Below are 16,003 nucleotides of genomic sequence, written 5' to 3'. Positions count from 1 at the left end.
GTTAATGTAAATTTGTACACTTAATGACATGGGTGATCCCCTACGTGCTAAATTCACCTATGCCAAATCGTCATAGGTAAATATATATTTCGGCGCCACTGTCCACATCTACTGATTAGCTTATATTTTAAATTTTTAAGAGGACGCCGTATTGTGGTACCCGTGTGTGTGTGTGTCACTGTACTACAAGTTACAGCCACTGTGGTTGCTGTCTTACACTTACACACACGTGTGACACGGCAAAACTACGTTACGCAAAAGAACTCGTGGCTCGAACACAGTTTAATATACACACGGACGAGACGATAAACAGGGCGGATTGCATGAATAATACGTATCATAAACATTTAAAATACGTCCTATAATATGATATTATATTATTATATTAATATCATGGCACAGTGTGAAATACCAAGGCTAAGGCAAGGGGAGATTATCTTTTCTTTTTTCCTGTATTGCTTATCAGTTATCACTAACTTTTGATCGTTCGTTATAATTGATTTCGTGTTTCGGTATTCGAGACTTCGACGAATGTGCCCGAGGCCCGCACATGTTCGATCCTATATCTATCGACTGATACGTAACTGATATATATATATATATACATATACATTATATGATATTGTGTATATTATCTTGATTCGTTAGTTATATTATTATACTTCGCATTTTATTTTGAGGAATTTTGAAGAAAAACCCATCGCCGTGGAATCCATCATTGACTCGAGCGGTTAGAATTGTTGAGCATAGCATTATTCTTATTCGTGAATAACCGAAGTGTGGTGTACGATAATTCGATTTCTGATCTTGTCATGTTGATGTACTTAATAATATGTTGTGATTTTAAATTTTTCGAGTTGAGAATAATAACTTTGTGACTTCTTTATCTTTAACGTTGATCGTCGTTATTGTGTTTTGATCGGCTTCTTTATATTATTTAATATTTTGATACATCTGTTGACGTAGTCTCGTTTTGATTTGATACTTATTATTTTGTCATATACTTGGTTCACAGTTGGCTTTGGCATGATCACCATATAATATTGTAAGTTTGTACCTGTAATCTATATTATACTTCAATACCTATTTTAAATATAATCGTTCAGTTTTTATGTCTTTTCGATTACGATTATGTATTTAATAATAAATATATTTATACCTATAGGTAATGTTTATAAGTTAACAATTTTATAGGTAATGTTGTGATAATTTTCCGGTTATTTTATTATTTTCTCATTTTAAATACTTTCCTATAAGATATTTGAATATTTTGTTAGAATTATGCATTACCTATACGTGGTTTGTGCGTGACAAATATTTTCAATAATTTCATGTTTTTTTTTAATCATTATTGTCACTTTTACTTTATAATATACCTTAGTATAGGTGAAAATTTTTCTTAATTTATGACTTGTTTAAGTTAAAATTATCCAATTTTTGTAATCTTATTTTTAAATTGAAATAATGATAATGGTTTATAGTTAAAGAAAAAAAATTATTTAAAAAAGGGGATATTTTATCATGATCAATTTTTTACACCCTCTGGTGTATTTGAAAAGTGTAGCCTGTGATTATTTAGTTAATATTATTAATAATTAAATGCTCAATATATATTTAAGTTATGTGTACTGCTGTTACATGACGAGCCAGTATTTACCATATTTCATATTATTTCTTACTGAATTTTTAGACTTAGGGTTTTATCATATTTTTTTTTTTTTATTATTAACAGGAAACAATTAACATATTATTGGTTATGGATCAATGGCAAATGTTTATTTAATGATGAAAAATCAAATCCTTTAGTTGGTACTACAATCAATGCTAATTCATAAGCAGGTAAACAATCAGGAATTATAAACATTTAATTTAAATATATAATAAATACCTACTTCCTACATATATCTATATTTTTGAATCATAATCATCTGGTGTAACTCTCAATTTAGAAATGTAGCTAACTATATATTACTTAGATACAATAAAACTTTTGTTAAAAGTTATTTTATTTTTTCTTCCTTCAGGCGTTATGGGAAAGATATATTAATACCTCTATTTAGTAATGAATTAAACATTTTTATTTAATATATTTATTATTATAATTGTTTGGAGTCTTAATATGCAATAATACTTTTTTAGTATTAAACATTATATTGTATACATAATAAATTATTTTTAATATTTCATAAATTCACTTTAATTGTTGAGAATGTTTTTAGTATGTATTAATACATTAATACATTTACATTAAAACAATTAATTTAAAAAAAAATATATTTTTGTTTTTAAAAAAATTTACACAATCTAATACAAAATAATATTACATGATTCTTAAATTGTACATGCACTTTAGATAACAATTAATTGAAAATAATTTACTCCAATTAACAGTCACCTCTATAGGACACTGAATGTTTCTAAATAGTAGTTACTTCTAGTTTCTCTGTGTAATTTTTATAGTTTATGTTGCTAATTTTATGATTTTGATTGTTACAGCTCGATATATTTAATACATTTTGAATGAGGTTTAAATTATAGTTGGTGGGATCTATCTACCAACTGTACACAATAATGCTTATATTGTAATAATTACGACTTGGTATGTTTTAAATTAAAGACTAAATAGTGTGTTTCCTTAGGTAACATTAAATATTTCAGTTAGGGGACCTCAGATGAATATCAGGTTTTTTGTAGGAAATAGGGAATCAAAGATACATATATTTTGATGATTTTTACATTTTTAGTACTTATAATATCCATTTGTTCAATATAACTTGATTTTTTTTAAATAGCAACAGGTGCTTTTAATTCCCTAATTTGGATAAGAAATTTTTTAAGTTGTTTTGATCTTTTAACCGAGGCTCTAAAACTAAAATTGACTGAATGACAACTAGCTGATGTTTAAATTTAAATTATTATATTGTATAACGACTGATTTTACAAAGTCCCGTGTATTTTTTTTCACCCAATGATCAAAAATGATTTATTTATTATTAAAATTTAAAATCAATGAAAATACACACACAGATATATATGTATTAAATCATATTTAATACATATATAATTATTTTAAATTATAATAAAAAAAAAATGTAGTAACAGTTAGTTTTTACGTATCAGCAACATACGAGGTGTGTTCAATAAATACCCAGACAAAAATTATTACAAAAAAACAGTTAATGTTATCGATAATGTTATGCCAAAATAAACTAGAGATAATGACCATTATTTCAGTATATACTAATAATCATTATCTCAAATCAGTCGTCGACAATACGTGTTCAAAGTTGGTCGTTTTGTATAAAATCGCGATTTTACGATGGATAATATTACGGAGCAACGCGCGTGTATTAAATTTTGTTTCAAAATTGGTAAAAATGCTATGGAAACTTTTAAACTGATTAAATTGGCTTTTGGAGATGTTTCACTAAGCCGCTGTGTAACTTTTGACTGGTTCAAACGTTTTAAAGAAGGTCGGATGTCTATTGAAGATGATCATCGTCCTGGGCATCCATCATCATCAAAAACAAATGATACCATTGATCTTGTTCGAAACAAAATTAGAAACGACCGAAGATTAACTGTTAGAAAAGTAGCCAATGAAGTTGGTATATCAATTGCCACTTGTCATTCAATTTTATTAGATGAATTGGGTATGAAAAAAAAGAGTGTCCGCAAAATTAGTACCAAAATTGTTAATGGAGGAGCAAATGGAACATCGCATTGAAGTGTGTTTAGAACTAAAAAATCGGGTTTCTAATGATCCAAATTTTATTAAATCAATTATTACGGGTGATGAAACATGGGTATATAGATATGATCCTGAAACCAAAGTGCAATCATCGCAATGGAAGACCGCAAATTCACCTCGTCCAAAAAAATGTCGTCAGGTCCGATCAAACATCAAAGCAATGCTCATTGTTTTTTTTGATTTTTTTGGTTTAGTTCATTATGAGTTTGTACCTACGGGTCAGACAATAAATCAAATGTTCTATAAACAAGTATTAGAAAGATTAAGAGAGAAAGTACGCCGTAAAAGACCAGAAGTGTGGAAATCAAAGTCATGGTTTTTGCACCATGACAATGCACTAGCGCATTCAGCACTTTCCATACGTGAATTTTTGGCATATAAAAATATACCAGTGGTACCTCACCCACTATATTCATCTGACTTAGCTCCGTGTGATTTTTTTTTGTTTCCGAGACTAAAAAGTACTCTCGAAGACGTTGACGAAACTATCCATAACGCGACACAAGAGCTAAAGGCTATAACTATGGAGGAAATTCAAAGGTGTTTCAAAAAGTGACAAGACCGTTGGGAGTATTGTATTAAAGCTAAAGGACACTATTTTGAAGGTGATCCATTTAAATAGTTTGTAAGTTTTAAATATAATTTGTAATAAATTTTGTCTGGGTATTTATTGAACACACCTCGTACAAGCAACAATATGGGTGATCGGTAAAGAAAATACAAACATTAATTTTATAGTTGTATGTATACACTATAGAAATCTGACAGATAGTAGGTACTTTAAGTTCTTTGTTATTTAAAGCTGCGGAGTCTCGTATTTCCTTTCAATTAATACATCTTTGTATGACTAGTTTTTTTGTGAACTTGTAATTTATCTTCAGCCTGTACATCCACATATACCCAAAATATTAACAATATTTAAATACAATTGTTTTATTTTCAATATTAATTCCCTTTTTGTTTTTCCTCAATTATTAAGAAAAGTACTGACAATTTTTTACTCTGAATAATCTTCCCCCCTAAAGTATCATCTAGAACCAATTTGCTACCAGGAACCAACCTCATAATTGAAAAAACATTTTTACTGCCCCAAAGAATGATGACAAACACAGACACACACAAAAATACATCATTGTAAATTCAATTGTCATTATTTTGCTATTGTATAAAGCAGTAGTTTTCAATCGGTGCACGCTCTTGAACTGTGCTGCAAAAAATCTGTTAATAGTTTATTAGTATGTATTTATATGTATATGCTTAACCTATGCTTCATATATTATGTGGATTGGTGTGCCACAAAAATGTTGTAGGAGATGGAAGTGTGCTGCATGGTTAAAAAGGTTAAAAACAACTACTGGTATAAAGTATTCCTTTAACATTTTTAAACAAGTATAAACATTTAATAAAATAGATTTCCTTTTAAAATATAATATTTGCTTATTAATTATAATAATATATTAATTTGTTTTGTATTATTTTGTTAACAGGTTGACTGAATATTTTTATAAACACATTGAACTTTGATCTTTTCAAAATTTGAATGAAAAAAAAATTGTGTATGAAAAACTGAAGTTTTTGTATGATAATAATATGAATACTGATTCAATTCAACTTAGAATGCATCAGAATCGTATTAAAAAAATTAAAAACAAATTACAACAACCCAAACAAACTGAACACAAGAAAAAATATGCTAGATATTATTGTGACGTCTGTTGTAAAAATTATATAAATTCTACCTCTTTTAAAATACATCTAAAAACTTTTCATGGTCAGTTAAATTTAAATAATGCTTCAAGTGAAGATGAGTCAACTTTAAAGTCAAAACGTTATTTCTTTGAGCTGAAGTCAACAAAAAACGGAATCGGAAAGACAGATAATATTTTTACTGAGTTTGAAGATAAAATGCCGGTAGAACTTAAAAATGATCAACATAGATGCAATGTGTGTAATACAATATTTTCAAACTTGATCGATTATATGAATCATGAAAAATCACATTACCAAACACTCACAATTAACAATTCTAGCATTTCTCAAAAGTCTATGACACTTGATGATAATATGGCTTTGGACAATGCTGATGTTGATGGTACAATTGCAGATATTACCAATAATGATGATAAGTCTTTGGAATTCTTTGATGATAGTACAATTTCAAATACCTCAAATAATGATGTTAAGTCTTTGGACGATTTAGATTATAATACTTCAACTTCAGACACCTCTAATAATGATACAACTTCAGACATTTATAATTATAAAATTATAAACAACTCAGGTGAGGATGTATTTACATCTAAATCTGATTTTGAAGAACACCAACCATATTATATTAATGATAATCTAAGAACTTGTAGTAATCAAAGAAACTTAATATTCTCCAGACCAAATGAACTCAATATAAATACTGAAAATAATAGTTTATTTAATAATAAAATAAACATACCTCAAAAAAATTCATGGAGGCCAGACGAAAATCATATAAAAGCATTACATGAAATATGTGTAGTCCAACAGCCATTTGAATGTGAAATTTGTGAGGAAACTTGTGATCAATATGATCATTATCAATTCAATCAGTGGTGGTCATCTGACGAAATTTTAAAATGTAACGTTTGTAATCAAAAGTTTTCCGAAGAAGAAGAATTAAAACTTCATGAATACGAACACGTAAAGACACATTTTTGTTAATAAAAATATTTATACTATAACTTATAAGCTTTAATATAATTAATGTAATAATAAATGTATATAAATAAAATAGTTACATAAGAAATAATACGTAGTAAATTATATAAAATGCAATCGCAATGTATAATACAAAATAATAGATAAACAATCCTAGTATTATAATCAATGGTATTATATTAAGAATTACTTTACATATACCGAGTTTATGAAATTGTTTATTTTATATTTTTTTTATAAATCAATACTGTAAAACTATTAATAGTATATGGTCATATACTCATATTTTAAACATTATCAACAGGGCCAACTCTTTCAGTGTCCAGTGCAAGAACTATTTTGGCTCTTCTCCTTATGATCAAATCATAATTTTGACACCCCTAACAAGCCTTGTTAGGTGTAACGACCACTTACAGAAGGCTAGGAGCCGTGGCTCCCTCCCAGTCTTATATTTCTAAAAAATTGTATATTATCGACTATCACAGACACGAACAAGTATATAGATAGAGGTTGACAGTATGTCCCTGCTATCTATATTATGTATATTATGAATAACCTATAAATAAACATAATTGTATAATAAACTATGGTATGATATTATTTTATGATGTTCAAAAAATGAATTGTGTTGCACACATTTCTACATGGATTATGGAAATAATAATAATAATAAGAAAAGTGAAAACTAAGGCTCTCCCAAACCAAGTCTCTCGAGCCGCTAGTTATAAATCGTAGGATTACTATCGTATAAAAATAGGTCCTGATTATCAATTAGGTTTATATTTATATTTCTTTAAAAGCTTATTGTATGTAATTTTCATGTGCATTTATCTAGTCCAATACTGGTTCATTGGAACCAGTACTGTGCCAGCAGGTACTGGACTAGTGATCATTATAGGTCTAATTTATTTATCCATACATATTATTTTGTAAAGGACTTTATGAATTATAGTTTATATTACAAGTAAATTTGGTTTCAAATGTATTGAATTTGATAATAAGTTAGAATTTTTTATAGTATATGAGCTATTGAACTTATTTAACTTTTTTTTTTTATGGTCTATAAAGTTCTTAATATTGATTGTACGTTTGTCGTTTAATGTTTTTTGTATTCTGTGAGTATGCTTTAAAATTTAATAAAATGTTAAACGGTAAACATATTACACATAAATAACATGTTCTGCACATGCGTATCCTCACGCGACATCCTACCAATTTCCATAGTGAATCCCGTCTCAACTCTCAATAATATAGATAGGAATTAGGATGTTATCCAGGGATTCGCTGAAGTGATATGGTATAAATATATGATAATATGTTCGTAGACTATTTTCTCGTTGAACAAACTGAATAAAGTTTATTTTATATACCATAATATGATGGACACGAATTAAGGTATATCTAGTAACATTGACTATAGAATAAAACAGGCACGGATCCAGAACAAAGATCTGGGGGGAGGGCGACAATTTTTTACAAGACATACAATATAGGTACTTTATTCATAATTTATAAACATTTTGTCATAATAATAGGTGTATGACACTATAGGTAATCAGTATAATGAATAAATTATTGATTATTTAATATATAAAGCGACAATATGAAAAACAAATTTAGATTTTAATAGAGAAATAATATGTCGGGGGGGGGGGGGGTGGCTCTCTTGATGACTGGATCCGTCTCTGGAATAAAATAGTCTATTCTATAATCAATATTCAATGCTAATAAGTACTTAGCATAGTAAGCAGTGAGCAAAGATACGTATAATCATTTATTAGGTATACATTTATACATAAATGTGGCAATGAGTTACTTTATACTTATGAAGGTACATCGTAATTCGTGATGGTGGACATTGGACGAAGACATGAATTAAAATAAAATTAGCTCAGTACATGATAAAGGTTTAAGGTACCTACGACCTACCTACTACTCAATACCATTCTATTTTAAACCGTGATCGGCGTGATTCAATACATTCTTGCTACCCCTTCCTCTTCGTATAAGACTCGTCAAGTCTTAATCAGCCCGATAAATATGGGCATGTGGCTCTAGTTTCCAGTTCATTTCACTATAGTCTTCTTATTATTTTTTAAGCACAGAATAAATGAAATAAATTAAATTTATTCTGTGGATCTTACTGGATCTAATTCGTGATCGATGGATATCACAGTATCAAATATCATCTCAGAATTCAGATTCTACTATTCTAGTGATCACGAACTAAGATATCTTACTAATTCTAGCACTTTTTTCGAAACCCCAATTAAACCACAGATTTCTATTTAATATTAAATTTAAGCAGTGGCGGATTTAGGGGAGGAGGGGTGCTTAGGAGCTGAAGCACCCACCGTTCCGCGTATTTTTATTAAAAATTACTAATAATTTAAAAAAAATAATGTATTTTAAATTGTTTAAAATTTTTATATTGCTTAATTATGTTTAAATACTAAAATAATTTATTTTTTTTCTTCCAAATTGTACAAAATAAGTGCTTTAGGACTATTATTATTAACAAAATAGCACCCACCATAAAAAAATCTTAGATCCTCCACTGAATTTAAGTGTAGTATAAAAGTCTGTGGATTAAAATTAAATACGTCGTTACGCGATTCATAATTCATAAACCTCGAAGACCGCGGCTTAATTTACGTTCCGTGACCAACATCATACCATATCAATAAATGATAACTAATATCATGTTACGAACACGGAGAGAATGCGAAAAAATATATTATGTAATAATTGGTAATTTGTATTTGTACCATATGGTTCGTCACCGGTGAATGGTGATACCCCGAAACTTCGAACTCGTAATTTACTGTTAACAGCGTTAACAGTTTAATCTTAACTTTATAGTTTGTTATTCTTAATATTCTTATTAAGCTCAAGACACGTCTGTATAGAAGAAGTTTATTTTTATAGATTTGATTATTTGTTTTATTAACCGTGGTCGGCATTAGCATCCATTGATATTGATTAGATTGAAAAGATAAATAAATTTAGAGTTATTTAACGGTTTTATAATAATTACTAAAAAAATAGGAAAAACATGGTTCACGTCTCCAAGGGAACATTAATTACATGGTAAGTAGCAATATAGTATACATGATCTGTTCTGAACATTATCATTCTATGTAGTCCAAGTCACTTGGAATTCCAAACTGTTTGTCGATGACGCTGTCTTCTAAGAAAAACTTCTTCTTGCACCACGACTTCACTGAAAAAACATTTTCTGTCCAACGATTTCCCGCTTCCTTGGCCACCTGAAAAAAAATTACAGCATGAATCTCATTTTATACCATATAATGGTAATCTAATGTTGAACATTTACATACTTCGATGCTTTTTTTCATACACTCAATATCAACTGGATTGGAATCTTCATACTTCTTCAGTTCACTTTCTACACGTAATTTTTCTTCATTGAGTGCCTTGAGTTTGTTCAAAAGTGCTTGTCGTTCATCTGTTATCTCTTTTCCTACTTTTTCTTTTTCGATAATTTCTAAGTTCTGTTTAAACTTTTTTTCATACTCGTTCAATTTTGTTTTGGTATTATCTAATACATTTTTCTTAGAAATTTTTGCTTTACTATAAGTTTGAAAATATTAAAAATATTTGATGTGCAAGTACACAGAAAATACTAGAATACTTAGGACAATAGTGAGTAGAAATAGTTACCTTGGAAAAGACCAAAAATACACTGATGTTCCTATTTTATCAGAGTCGACTAAACCATCATCCACTAAATTTTGAATGACATCCTTTACTGATTGTACTATTATTTGTTTTTCTTTTGGTGCAATTTTTTCTAATTCCTAAATGGTAAAACATATTTGTTTAAGTATAAAAATAATGAAATACGAGAAGAAATACCCATGTCTTAAAATAAATGTTTGTTTCCATTTTCATATATGAGACAAATTAATGAATTAAATAACAAACCATTTTAATTCTTATTGAGTGATCAAAAATCTGTTGTTATCAATAAAAATTAAAACATTACTTTGAGCTGGTAAAAATCTTTCTTCTCATGAAATAAATCCAACATCCTGATACGTTTTTCTTCTGCACTGACTTGTTTTCTTTTAGACATTTTTGTTTAGATTCTAGAACAAAGGCATAATGTACTTATTATTAATTAAATCATCTTTGTTTAAAGTGATCAGTCAATGAAACAATTTTTATTACAATTGGATCAAACTAATGCTCTTGGAAAAAAATTCATTCTACAAGAATTGGATGAAGAACATTTATTTGTTTCAACTGATGTATTGGACACATTGGAAGATCGTGTTGACGAATTAATGGACCAACTTACTTTCACTCAAAATTAAAACTATTTGAACATTTAACTTTTAAATTATTTTTTCTAATAATTTAGTATGTCTTCTAAAGTAGGAATGGGTAGGGAATCGGGAAGGTTAAAAGATGCAGATAAAAAGAAGGTACTTGATACAGCAACTAGGAATCGTAGGGCACGTCGAGCTCTGGAGAGTTTGGAAATGGATAACTATCAACAAGATCCACATGCTGATATTGTATTGAATAAAAAAGCCCCTAAATTTTTAGATACTATTGAGGCTAAAGGAAGCAGACGTAAAAAGGAAAAGAGTGCTGAATATTATAAACAAAAGTAATCATCTTAATATTATATTCTAAGCATTGTAAATAGTATGTTTTTACAAATTCATTTCAATTTTAATTTAGATTTCGAAGGACATTTGAACAGTTAATTGAAGCTGATCAATTTAACAACCGTGATCCACCCAACTATAATACAATAGAAGCACCCTCATCTAATTTGCCACGTCGAATATTTTGTGCAGTTTGTGGATTCAGGAGTTCATACACATGTACAACATGTGGTGCACGATATTGTTGTATTTCGTGTTTTGGTACACACCAAGCCACACGATGTCTAAAATGGGCTGTATAAATTTCTGACATTGTAAATAATATGATTTCTCATATATTTTTAATTTTATACCTTTTTAATTATACATATTTTAATCATATACTTAATTAATTTTAATGTCACAATTATTTATATTTTAAAAATATATAAATATAAGTTATAGTGTTAAATACCCATTTTTACATATAATAATATTTCCGATTTAATGCTAGGATTTTCTATGCTTAAAATGTATGAATTATTATTGATCCAATTAAGATTAAAAACTAAATAGTTATGTAATAATTATTTTAAGTATGTAGAACTTTTACCATGGATAATTTTCTATTATATTTATGATAGGTAATATAAACTATTTGATTAAATAATATATTAAAATTAAACCATTAGATAATGTTTTGGTTATTGTAAGTTTTTTAAAAAATAAATTCTCATCAAAATTTTAATTCTGCTTGGAATTTTTATTCTAATAAAAGTATTAATTATAACTGTAATTATTGATCATATTTACTACTTACCTTTAATGAATTATAGTTTGTAATATTATCTGATAGAAATATAACATATAAATAAAATAATGTAATCAATTTGATTAATATATATATACATATATATATATATATTTGCATACTACATGTACACATTATTTTAAAAGCTACAAAAACAAATATTAACTAAAAATATTTTTATGATTTGGTAGCTAGCAAGTGAACAATAATATGAATATATGTACAAAATCATCAATATTTAGATCTTAAATATTCTAAAATTAAACATATTATGCAATTGAATATTTTCTTCATCCATCATTATTTTTAATATTTTTATACATTTATGGTTATACAGCATTAGGCAAAAATAAACTTAAAACACAGTTTCTAATAAGTAACTTTATTATGAGCTTATGATAAGTCCCTTTAATCAGGTGTTAACAAAATTTGAATAATATGATTCTACAAAAAAAACCTAATTTATTCAAACTTGTTGAATAGATTGAATTAACATTTTAATGCTTTTAAATAATAAATTTTCATTTATATCATTAGAAATTTGTGTCTTCAATTCGGGTTCCTGTCGTTTGGTATCGACTTTGCTACTACTACTTTTTGGTGTTTCTGAGGTGATATCAGGTCCAGAATATGATTTATTATTAACTTTAGATATTAAATCATCAACCAGATAAGTAAGACGTCTTAATTCAGCATTGTGTTGTTCAGTCATTAAATCTAAATCCCTTATAGCATTGGTTAAATCTTCTTGTTCTTGTAAACGTATATCTTCTTTAGCTTGCTCTTTACGTACTTGTCTATTATATTCAAATAAGAGTAAGGCAGCAGCAACAACAAATATAATACCTTCGCCTAGTAAATTTGATCCGAGTTCGATGGCCATAGTTTCACTTAAAGGTTTGACCTTTCCAGCGGTACCAAGATTCATGAAATACATTTTCATTTTAACTTCACACCAATTGTAAAACTGAGCAGGTGGCATGCAAACATACGATCGAAATACTGGAGATTGTTTGGCTCGTTCTTTAACAAAATTAGCGATTGGTTTACTTACTTGGCGCAACAGTAAAGCGCCAAGCTTGGCGGCCGGAAAAGCACCGAGTGCTACCATATTTAATTAAAACTTTTTAATATTTGTTGTTAAAATTCGTTCAAAGACATAATACGAAAAGCAAAAGGTTAAACATAGTATTTAGAAACAAACTGACATTGTTTTTTTGAATAATAATAAAAAATCTTTTAGATAAGAAACATTTGTTATCAATAAAATGAAGTTGGGAAAGAAAATGCAGCTGTCAAATTGTATAAACACTATCACGCATGGCTATCACGACTAAATGGTAAATAATATTAAATAGATATTATACCTAAATAAGTATTAAATACCTATTATATTATTATACAATTGTACAACAAAATCAATTTATATTTTATGATGAATTTATTTATTTATTTTATAATCATACTAGTATTCAAAAATAAAAGTAACAATAGGTAATACTGATTTATTATAATTTATAATTTAAAATAAATATTATTATACTTTAATCTAATCATTTCAATATAAATAAATTAAAAATTTAGAACGGTACCATGATTTTTAATAGTAATATTTAATTTTCTATTTTTCTATATTAGGTTTAGTATATATTTTTTTAATTATTATTTATAATAGACATTTACATTTACAATCTGTATACACAATTAACACAATAAATAAATTAGTTAATGTCTGTATAAGACTTGAAATACATGAGAGAAGGTAGCATACATTGACACTACTTTAAATTTACGGACTTTGGGGTTGAAAGTAGTTATTGATTATTTAATAGATCACATAGCCATTTATTTTTGAGACAACGAAAAGAGTTGCCAGGTAATGTACAAGAGCAGAGTTAGTAGTGATAAGAAGTAAGTGTGGATATTGTTGGTATGTTGAAGTCATGATGTAGAGTATGATTGCTGAAGTACCAGAGAGCATTAGAGAGGACACAAAATATAGTTATTAGTTGAAACGCTTGGATTTTATGAGATGCTTTGAAATCAATTTAAAAAAATATACCTATTTTCATTATAATTTTCTTAAACATATTTTATTTTATACTCTAACATAACCGTCATAACCCCAATTAAAATGTATTGTACCAAGTAATAGCTTTTATTATATGATGCATAAATGTGCATGGCTATTGAGTGTACAATTATTTAATCAATATTTCAAAGCCTATTATAATACAATGATCATTATTTACAATACCTTTAAATTGTAAATAATCTGAAAATGCTTCTAGTTGTATATAGTTACATATATTTAATTGCTGGTTTACATTGTATAAGTTCAAATGACAATTTACGATAGCAGGGCGTTTAATAATGGTTTGATACTTATATAATTGTCTTAAAATATTAAAATTAAACAAAAATGTATAATCCTATTACATTTAAATTGGTACTTACATTGTTTAATCTGAAAGGTTCACTGAATACTAAACAGAATAATTAATACTGAATAATAAAAAAAAAATAATTCAACTAAAGATTGTGCGGATAGTGGATACTTAAAAACTTTATAAATTATAAAAATTGGAATTGAAACTCAGGACTTTGGGAGTCATAGTCATATTATAAAGATAATATTGCGCGCCAAAATCGAAATTGTGATATAGTAAAACTGATACCACAGAACAATGCTGATATACTACATCAGCTGTACACCTGTGATAGAATATTATCAATTATCAGTGATTTAATTTAAAAATATTTTATAATCAAATCAATGGATTTTAAAATATTTATTAGCCTAGAGCCTAGACATTGCCTAATGCCTAGTGGAAAGTGGCAACAAGTAACAACCAATAGATTGTTAAATACCTACTGAGTACTAAACTATAATTATATAGACTTTATTTTTATTTTTATTTATATGAACTGTATTCAGTTATTGATAGTTAATAATTGATCATAGTAACATAATTACATAAAATGGATATAGGTTTACTTAACACAAACATAGAAGTTTATAACTATACACAATTTTAAACATTAATCTATTGTTTACTAAAAAAAAAATATATTTTAAATATATCCACCAGGAATCAGTTGTGTTGATCATTATGTATAAGTAATTTAAGTGAGTAGTGTCCTAGCGGACAATGATAGTCCATTGAATTTGGGTATACAATTAATAAATATTGTTGTTAGATGTATAAGTCCATGGAATTTGTCTCATATGTTAGTGTAACAAGTTTACTGATACCTCATATCTCAGAATTCGTACTTTTACAATACTAATCAAGCGTGCCCGCAGGATAAAATCCCATCCGGAGCAAGGTAAAATTTACTTATAATTGTATACACCTACTAAAATAAGTAAAATTAGAATATTAGTACTAATATAATATTATTGTAACATATTTATTTACTTATTAAACTTATAAACATTCTAATCTTTATTAAAACTTAGTATGTTTAAATATTATCAATCATTAAATAAAAATTATGTGTGACAATAATGTAAAAATCCTATCCAGAGCAATGACTCCTTCGCTCCCCCCTGCGGGTTAGGTTAGGTTCTGTAATATGTAATAATAATGCAGATTCCCTTGATACTATTTGAAACTGACATTGACATTACTGCCAAAAATAAAACATCTATCAAAATATAAACAGTTAGGTACTGAAATTGCATAACTATCCATTTACATTTTTCATATTAATTTTGTGACATCTACTTGACCAGGAGTTTATATGTTTATTAATTATTATTGTTGTGATACGCTGGTCATACAGACTTACATAATCTCCAACAACAGTTTTAATAATATTAAACAAGTTTACTGTTGTTATAATCACAACTTTTTTTTATAATTCCGATACAGTAGTCTTGGAAATTTAAATCTTTAATTCAGAAATTTTTATTAGGTCATTAGTTTATTTTTTAAACAATTAGTTAAACTGAACCATGATCATTATGCAGATAATTTTCTGCATTGTGGAGAACTTCAGTATTTCAAAGGTGCTGCTATGTAGTTTTACTGTGAATATTTTTCTTACTGCAAAGAATTACTTACTATGGAATTTAAATCAAATTAATTAAATGTTTAATTATTTAATATGTTTGATAGATTTAAG

At 27.4% G+C, this 16,003-nt stretch overlaps 6 protein-coding genes across 7 annotated transcripts; 4 read left to right on the top strand and 2 right to left on the bottom strand.

The window, feature by feature from the left end:
• Nucleotides 1–534: 534 nt before the first annotated feature.
• On the top strand, nucleotides 535–6,517 carry LOC113561178 (probable serine/threonine-protein kinase DDB_G0283065). Its single transcript, XM_026967450.1, has 3 exons — nucleotides 535–1,045; nucleotides 1,733–1,839; nucleotides 5,239–6,517. The coding sequence occupies exon 3, from the start codon at nucleotides 5,342–5,344 to the stop codon at nucleotides 6,443–6,445; it is 1,104 nt and encodes a 367-aa protein (XP_026823251.1). The 5' UTR covers nucleotides 535–1,045; nucleotides 1,733–1,839; nucleotides 5,239–5,341; the 3' UTR covers nucleotides 6,446–6,517.
• Nucleotides 3,383–3,727, top strand: LOC113550344 (protein GVQW3-like). Its single transcript, XM_026952097.1, has one exon. The coding sequence runs from the start codon at nucleotides 3,383–3,385 to the stop codon at nucleotides 3,725–3,727; it is 345 nt and encodes a 114-aa protein (XP_026807898.1).
• Nucleotides 6,518–9,192: 2,675 nt separating the features above from the next.
• Nucleotides 9,193–10,808, top strand: LOC113548655 (general transcription factor IIH subunit 5). Its single transcript, XM_026949647.1, has 2 exons — nucleotides 9,193–9,532; nucleotides 10,608–10,808. Exons 1-2 carry the CDS (start codon nucleotides 9,498–9,500, stop codon nucleotides 10,780–10,782), a joined length of 210 nt encoding a protein of 69 aa, XP_026805448.1. The 5' UTR covers nucleotides 9,193–9,497; the 3' UTR covers nucleotides 10,783–10,808.
• Nucleotides 9,381–14,474, bottom strand: LOC113548653 (meiotic nuclear division protein 1 homolog). 2 transcript variants are annotated; one of them, XM_026949644.1, is made up of 5 exons: nucleotides 14,330–14,474; nucleotides 10,452–10,554; nucleotides 10,127–10,263; nucleotides 9,784–10,036; nucleotides 9,386–9,711 (listed from the first exon to the last, which is right to left on the bottom strand). In XM_026949644.1, exons 2-5 carry the CDS (start codon nucleotides 10,539–10,541, stop codon nucleotides 9,574–9,576), a joined length of 618 nt encoding a protein of 205 aa, XP_026805445.1. In that variant the 5' UTR covers nucleotides 10,542–10,554; nucleotides 14,330–14,474; the 3' UTR covers nucleotides 9,386–9,573. The 2 variants fall into 2 exon arrangements, with proteins under 2 accessions (XP_026805446.1, XP_026805445.1); XM_026949645.1 differs by lacking the exon at nucleotides 14,330–14,474 and having other exon boundaries at nucleotides 9,381–9,711; nucleotides 10,452–10,541.
• Nucleotides 10,804–11,432, top strand: LOC113548654 (zinc finger HIT domain-containing protein 1). Its single transcript, XM_026949646.1, has 2 exons — nucleotides 10,804–11,081; nucleotides 11,156–11,432. The coding sequence occupies exons 1-2, from the start codon at nucleotides 10,831–10,833 to the stop codon at nucleotides 11,382–11,384; spliced, it is 480 nt and encodes a 159-aa protein (XP_026805447.1). The 5' UTR covers nucleotides 10,804–10,830; the 3' UTR covers nucleotides 11,385–11,432.
• On the bottom strand, nucleotides 12,239–13,102 carry LOC113548652 (putative OPA3-like protein CG13603). The gene has a single exon (XM_026949642.1). The coding sequence runs from the start codon at nucleotides 12,981–12,983 to the stop codon at nucleotides 12,339–12,341; it is 645 nt and encodes a 214-aa protein (XP_026805443.1). The 5' UTR covers nucleotides 12,984–13,102; the 3' UTR covers nucleotides 12,239–12,338.
• Nucleotides 14,475–16,003: the final 1,529 nt, after the last annotated feature.

Source organism: Rhopalosiphum maidis, chromosome 1, assembly GCF_003676215.2.
Source record: "Rhopalosiphum maidis isolate BTI-1 chromosome 1, ASM367621v3, whole genome shotgun sequence".
In the NCBI taxonomy this organism is placed as follows: domain Eukaryota; kingdom Metazoa; phylum Arthropoda; class Insecta; order Hemiptera; family Aphididae; genus Rhopalosiphum; species Rhopalosiphum maidis.
The sequence above is the reverse complement of the archived record's forward strand: the minus strand, read 5'-3'. Positions and strand labels throughout refer to the sequence as shown.

What these genes read in the sequence shown, in the direction of transcription:
- LOC113548654 (XM_026949646.1), top strand. Translation starts at nt 10,831, where the DNA reads ATGTCTTCTAAAGTAGGAATGGGTAGGGAATCGGGAAGGTTAAAAGAT. An exon ending in GCTGAATATTATAAACAAAA is followed by an intron (nt 11,082 to 11,155) that starts GTAATCATCTTA and finishes ATTTTAATTTAG; the next exon opens with ATTTCGAAGGACATTTGAAC.
- LOC113550344 (XM_026952097.1), top strand. Translation starts at nt 3,383, where the DNA reads ATGGAAACTTTTAAACTGATTAAATTGGCTTTTGGAGATGTTTCACTA.
- LOC113548653 (XM_026949644.1), bottom strand. Translation starts at nt 10,541, where the DNA reads ATGTCTAAAAGAAAACAAGTCAGTGCAGAAGAAAAACGTATCAGGATG. An exon ending in TATTTTTGGTCTTTTCCAAG is followed by an intron (nt 10,037 to 10,126) that starts GTAACTATTTCT and finishes TCAAACTTATAG; the next exon opens with TAAAGCAAAAATTTCTAAGA. An exon ending in GTATGAAAAAAAGCATCGAA is followed by an intron (nt 9,712 to 9,783) that starts GTATGTAAATGT and finishes ATTTTTTTTCAG; the next exon opens with GTGGCCAAGGAAGCGGGAAA.
- LOC113561178 (XM_026967450.1), top strand. Translation starts at nt 5,342, where the DNA reads ATGAATACTGATTCAATTCAACTTAGAATGCATCAGAATCGTATTAAA.
- LOC113548655 (XM_026949647.1), top strand. Translation starts at nt 9,498, where the DNA reads ATGGTTCACGTCTCCAAGGGAACATTAATTACATG. An exon ending in AAGGGAACATTAATTACATG is followed by an intron (nt 9,533 to 10,607) that starts GTAAGTAGCAAT and finishes CTTTGTTTAAAG; the next exon opens with TGATCAGTCAATGAAACAAT.
- LOC113548652 (XM_026949642.1), bottom strand. Translation starts at nt 12,983, where the DNA reads ATGGTAGCACTCGGTGCTTTTCCGGCCGCCAAGCTTGGCGCTTTACTG.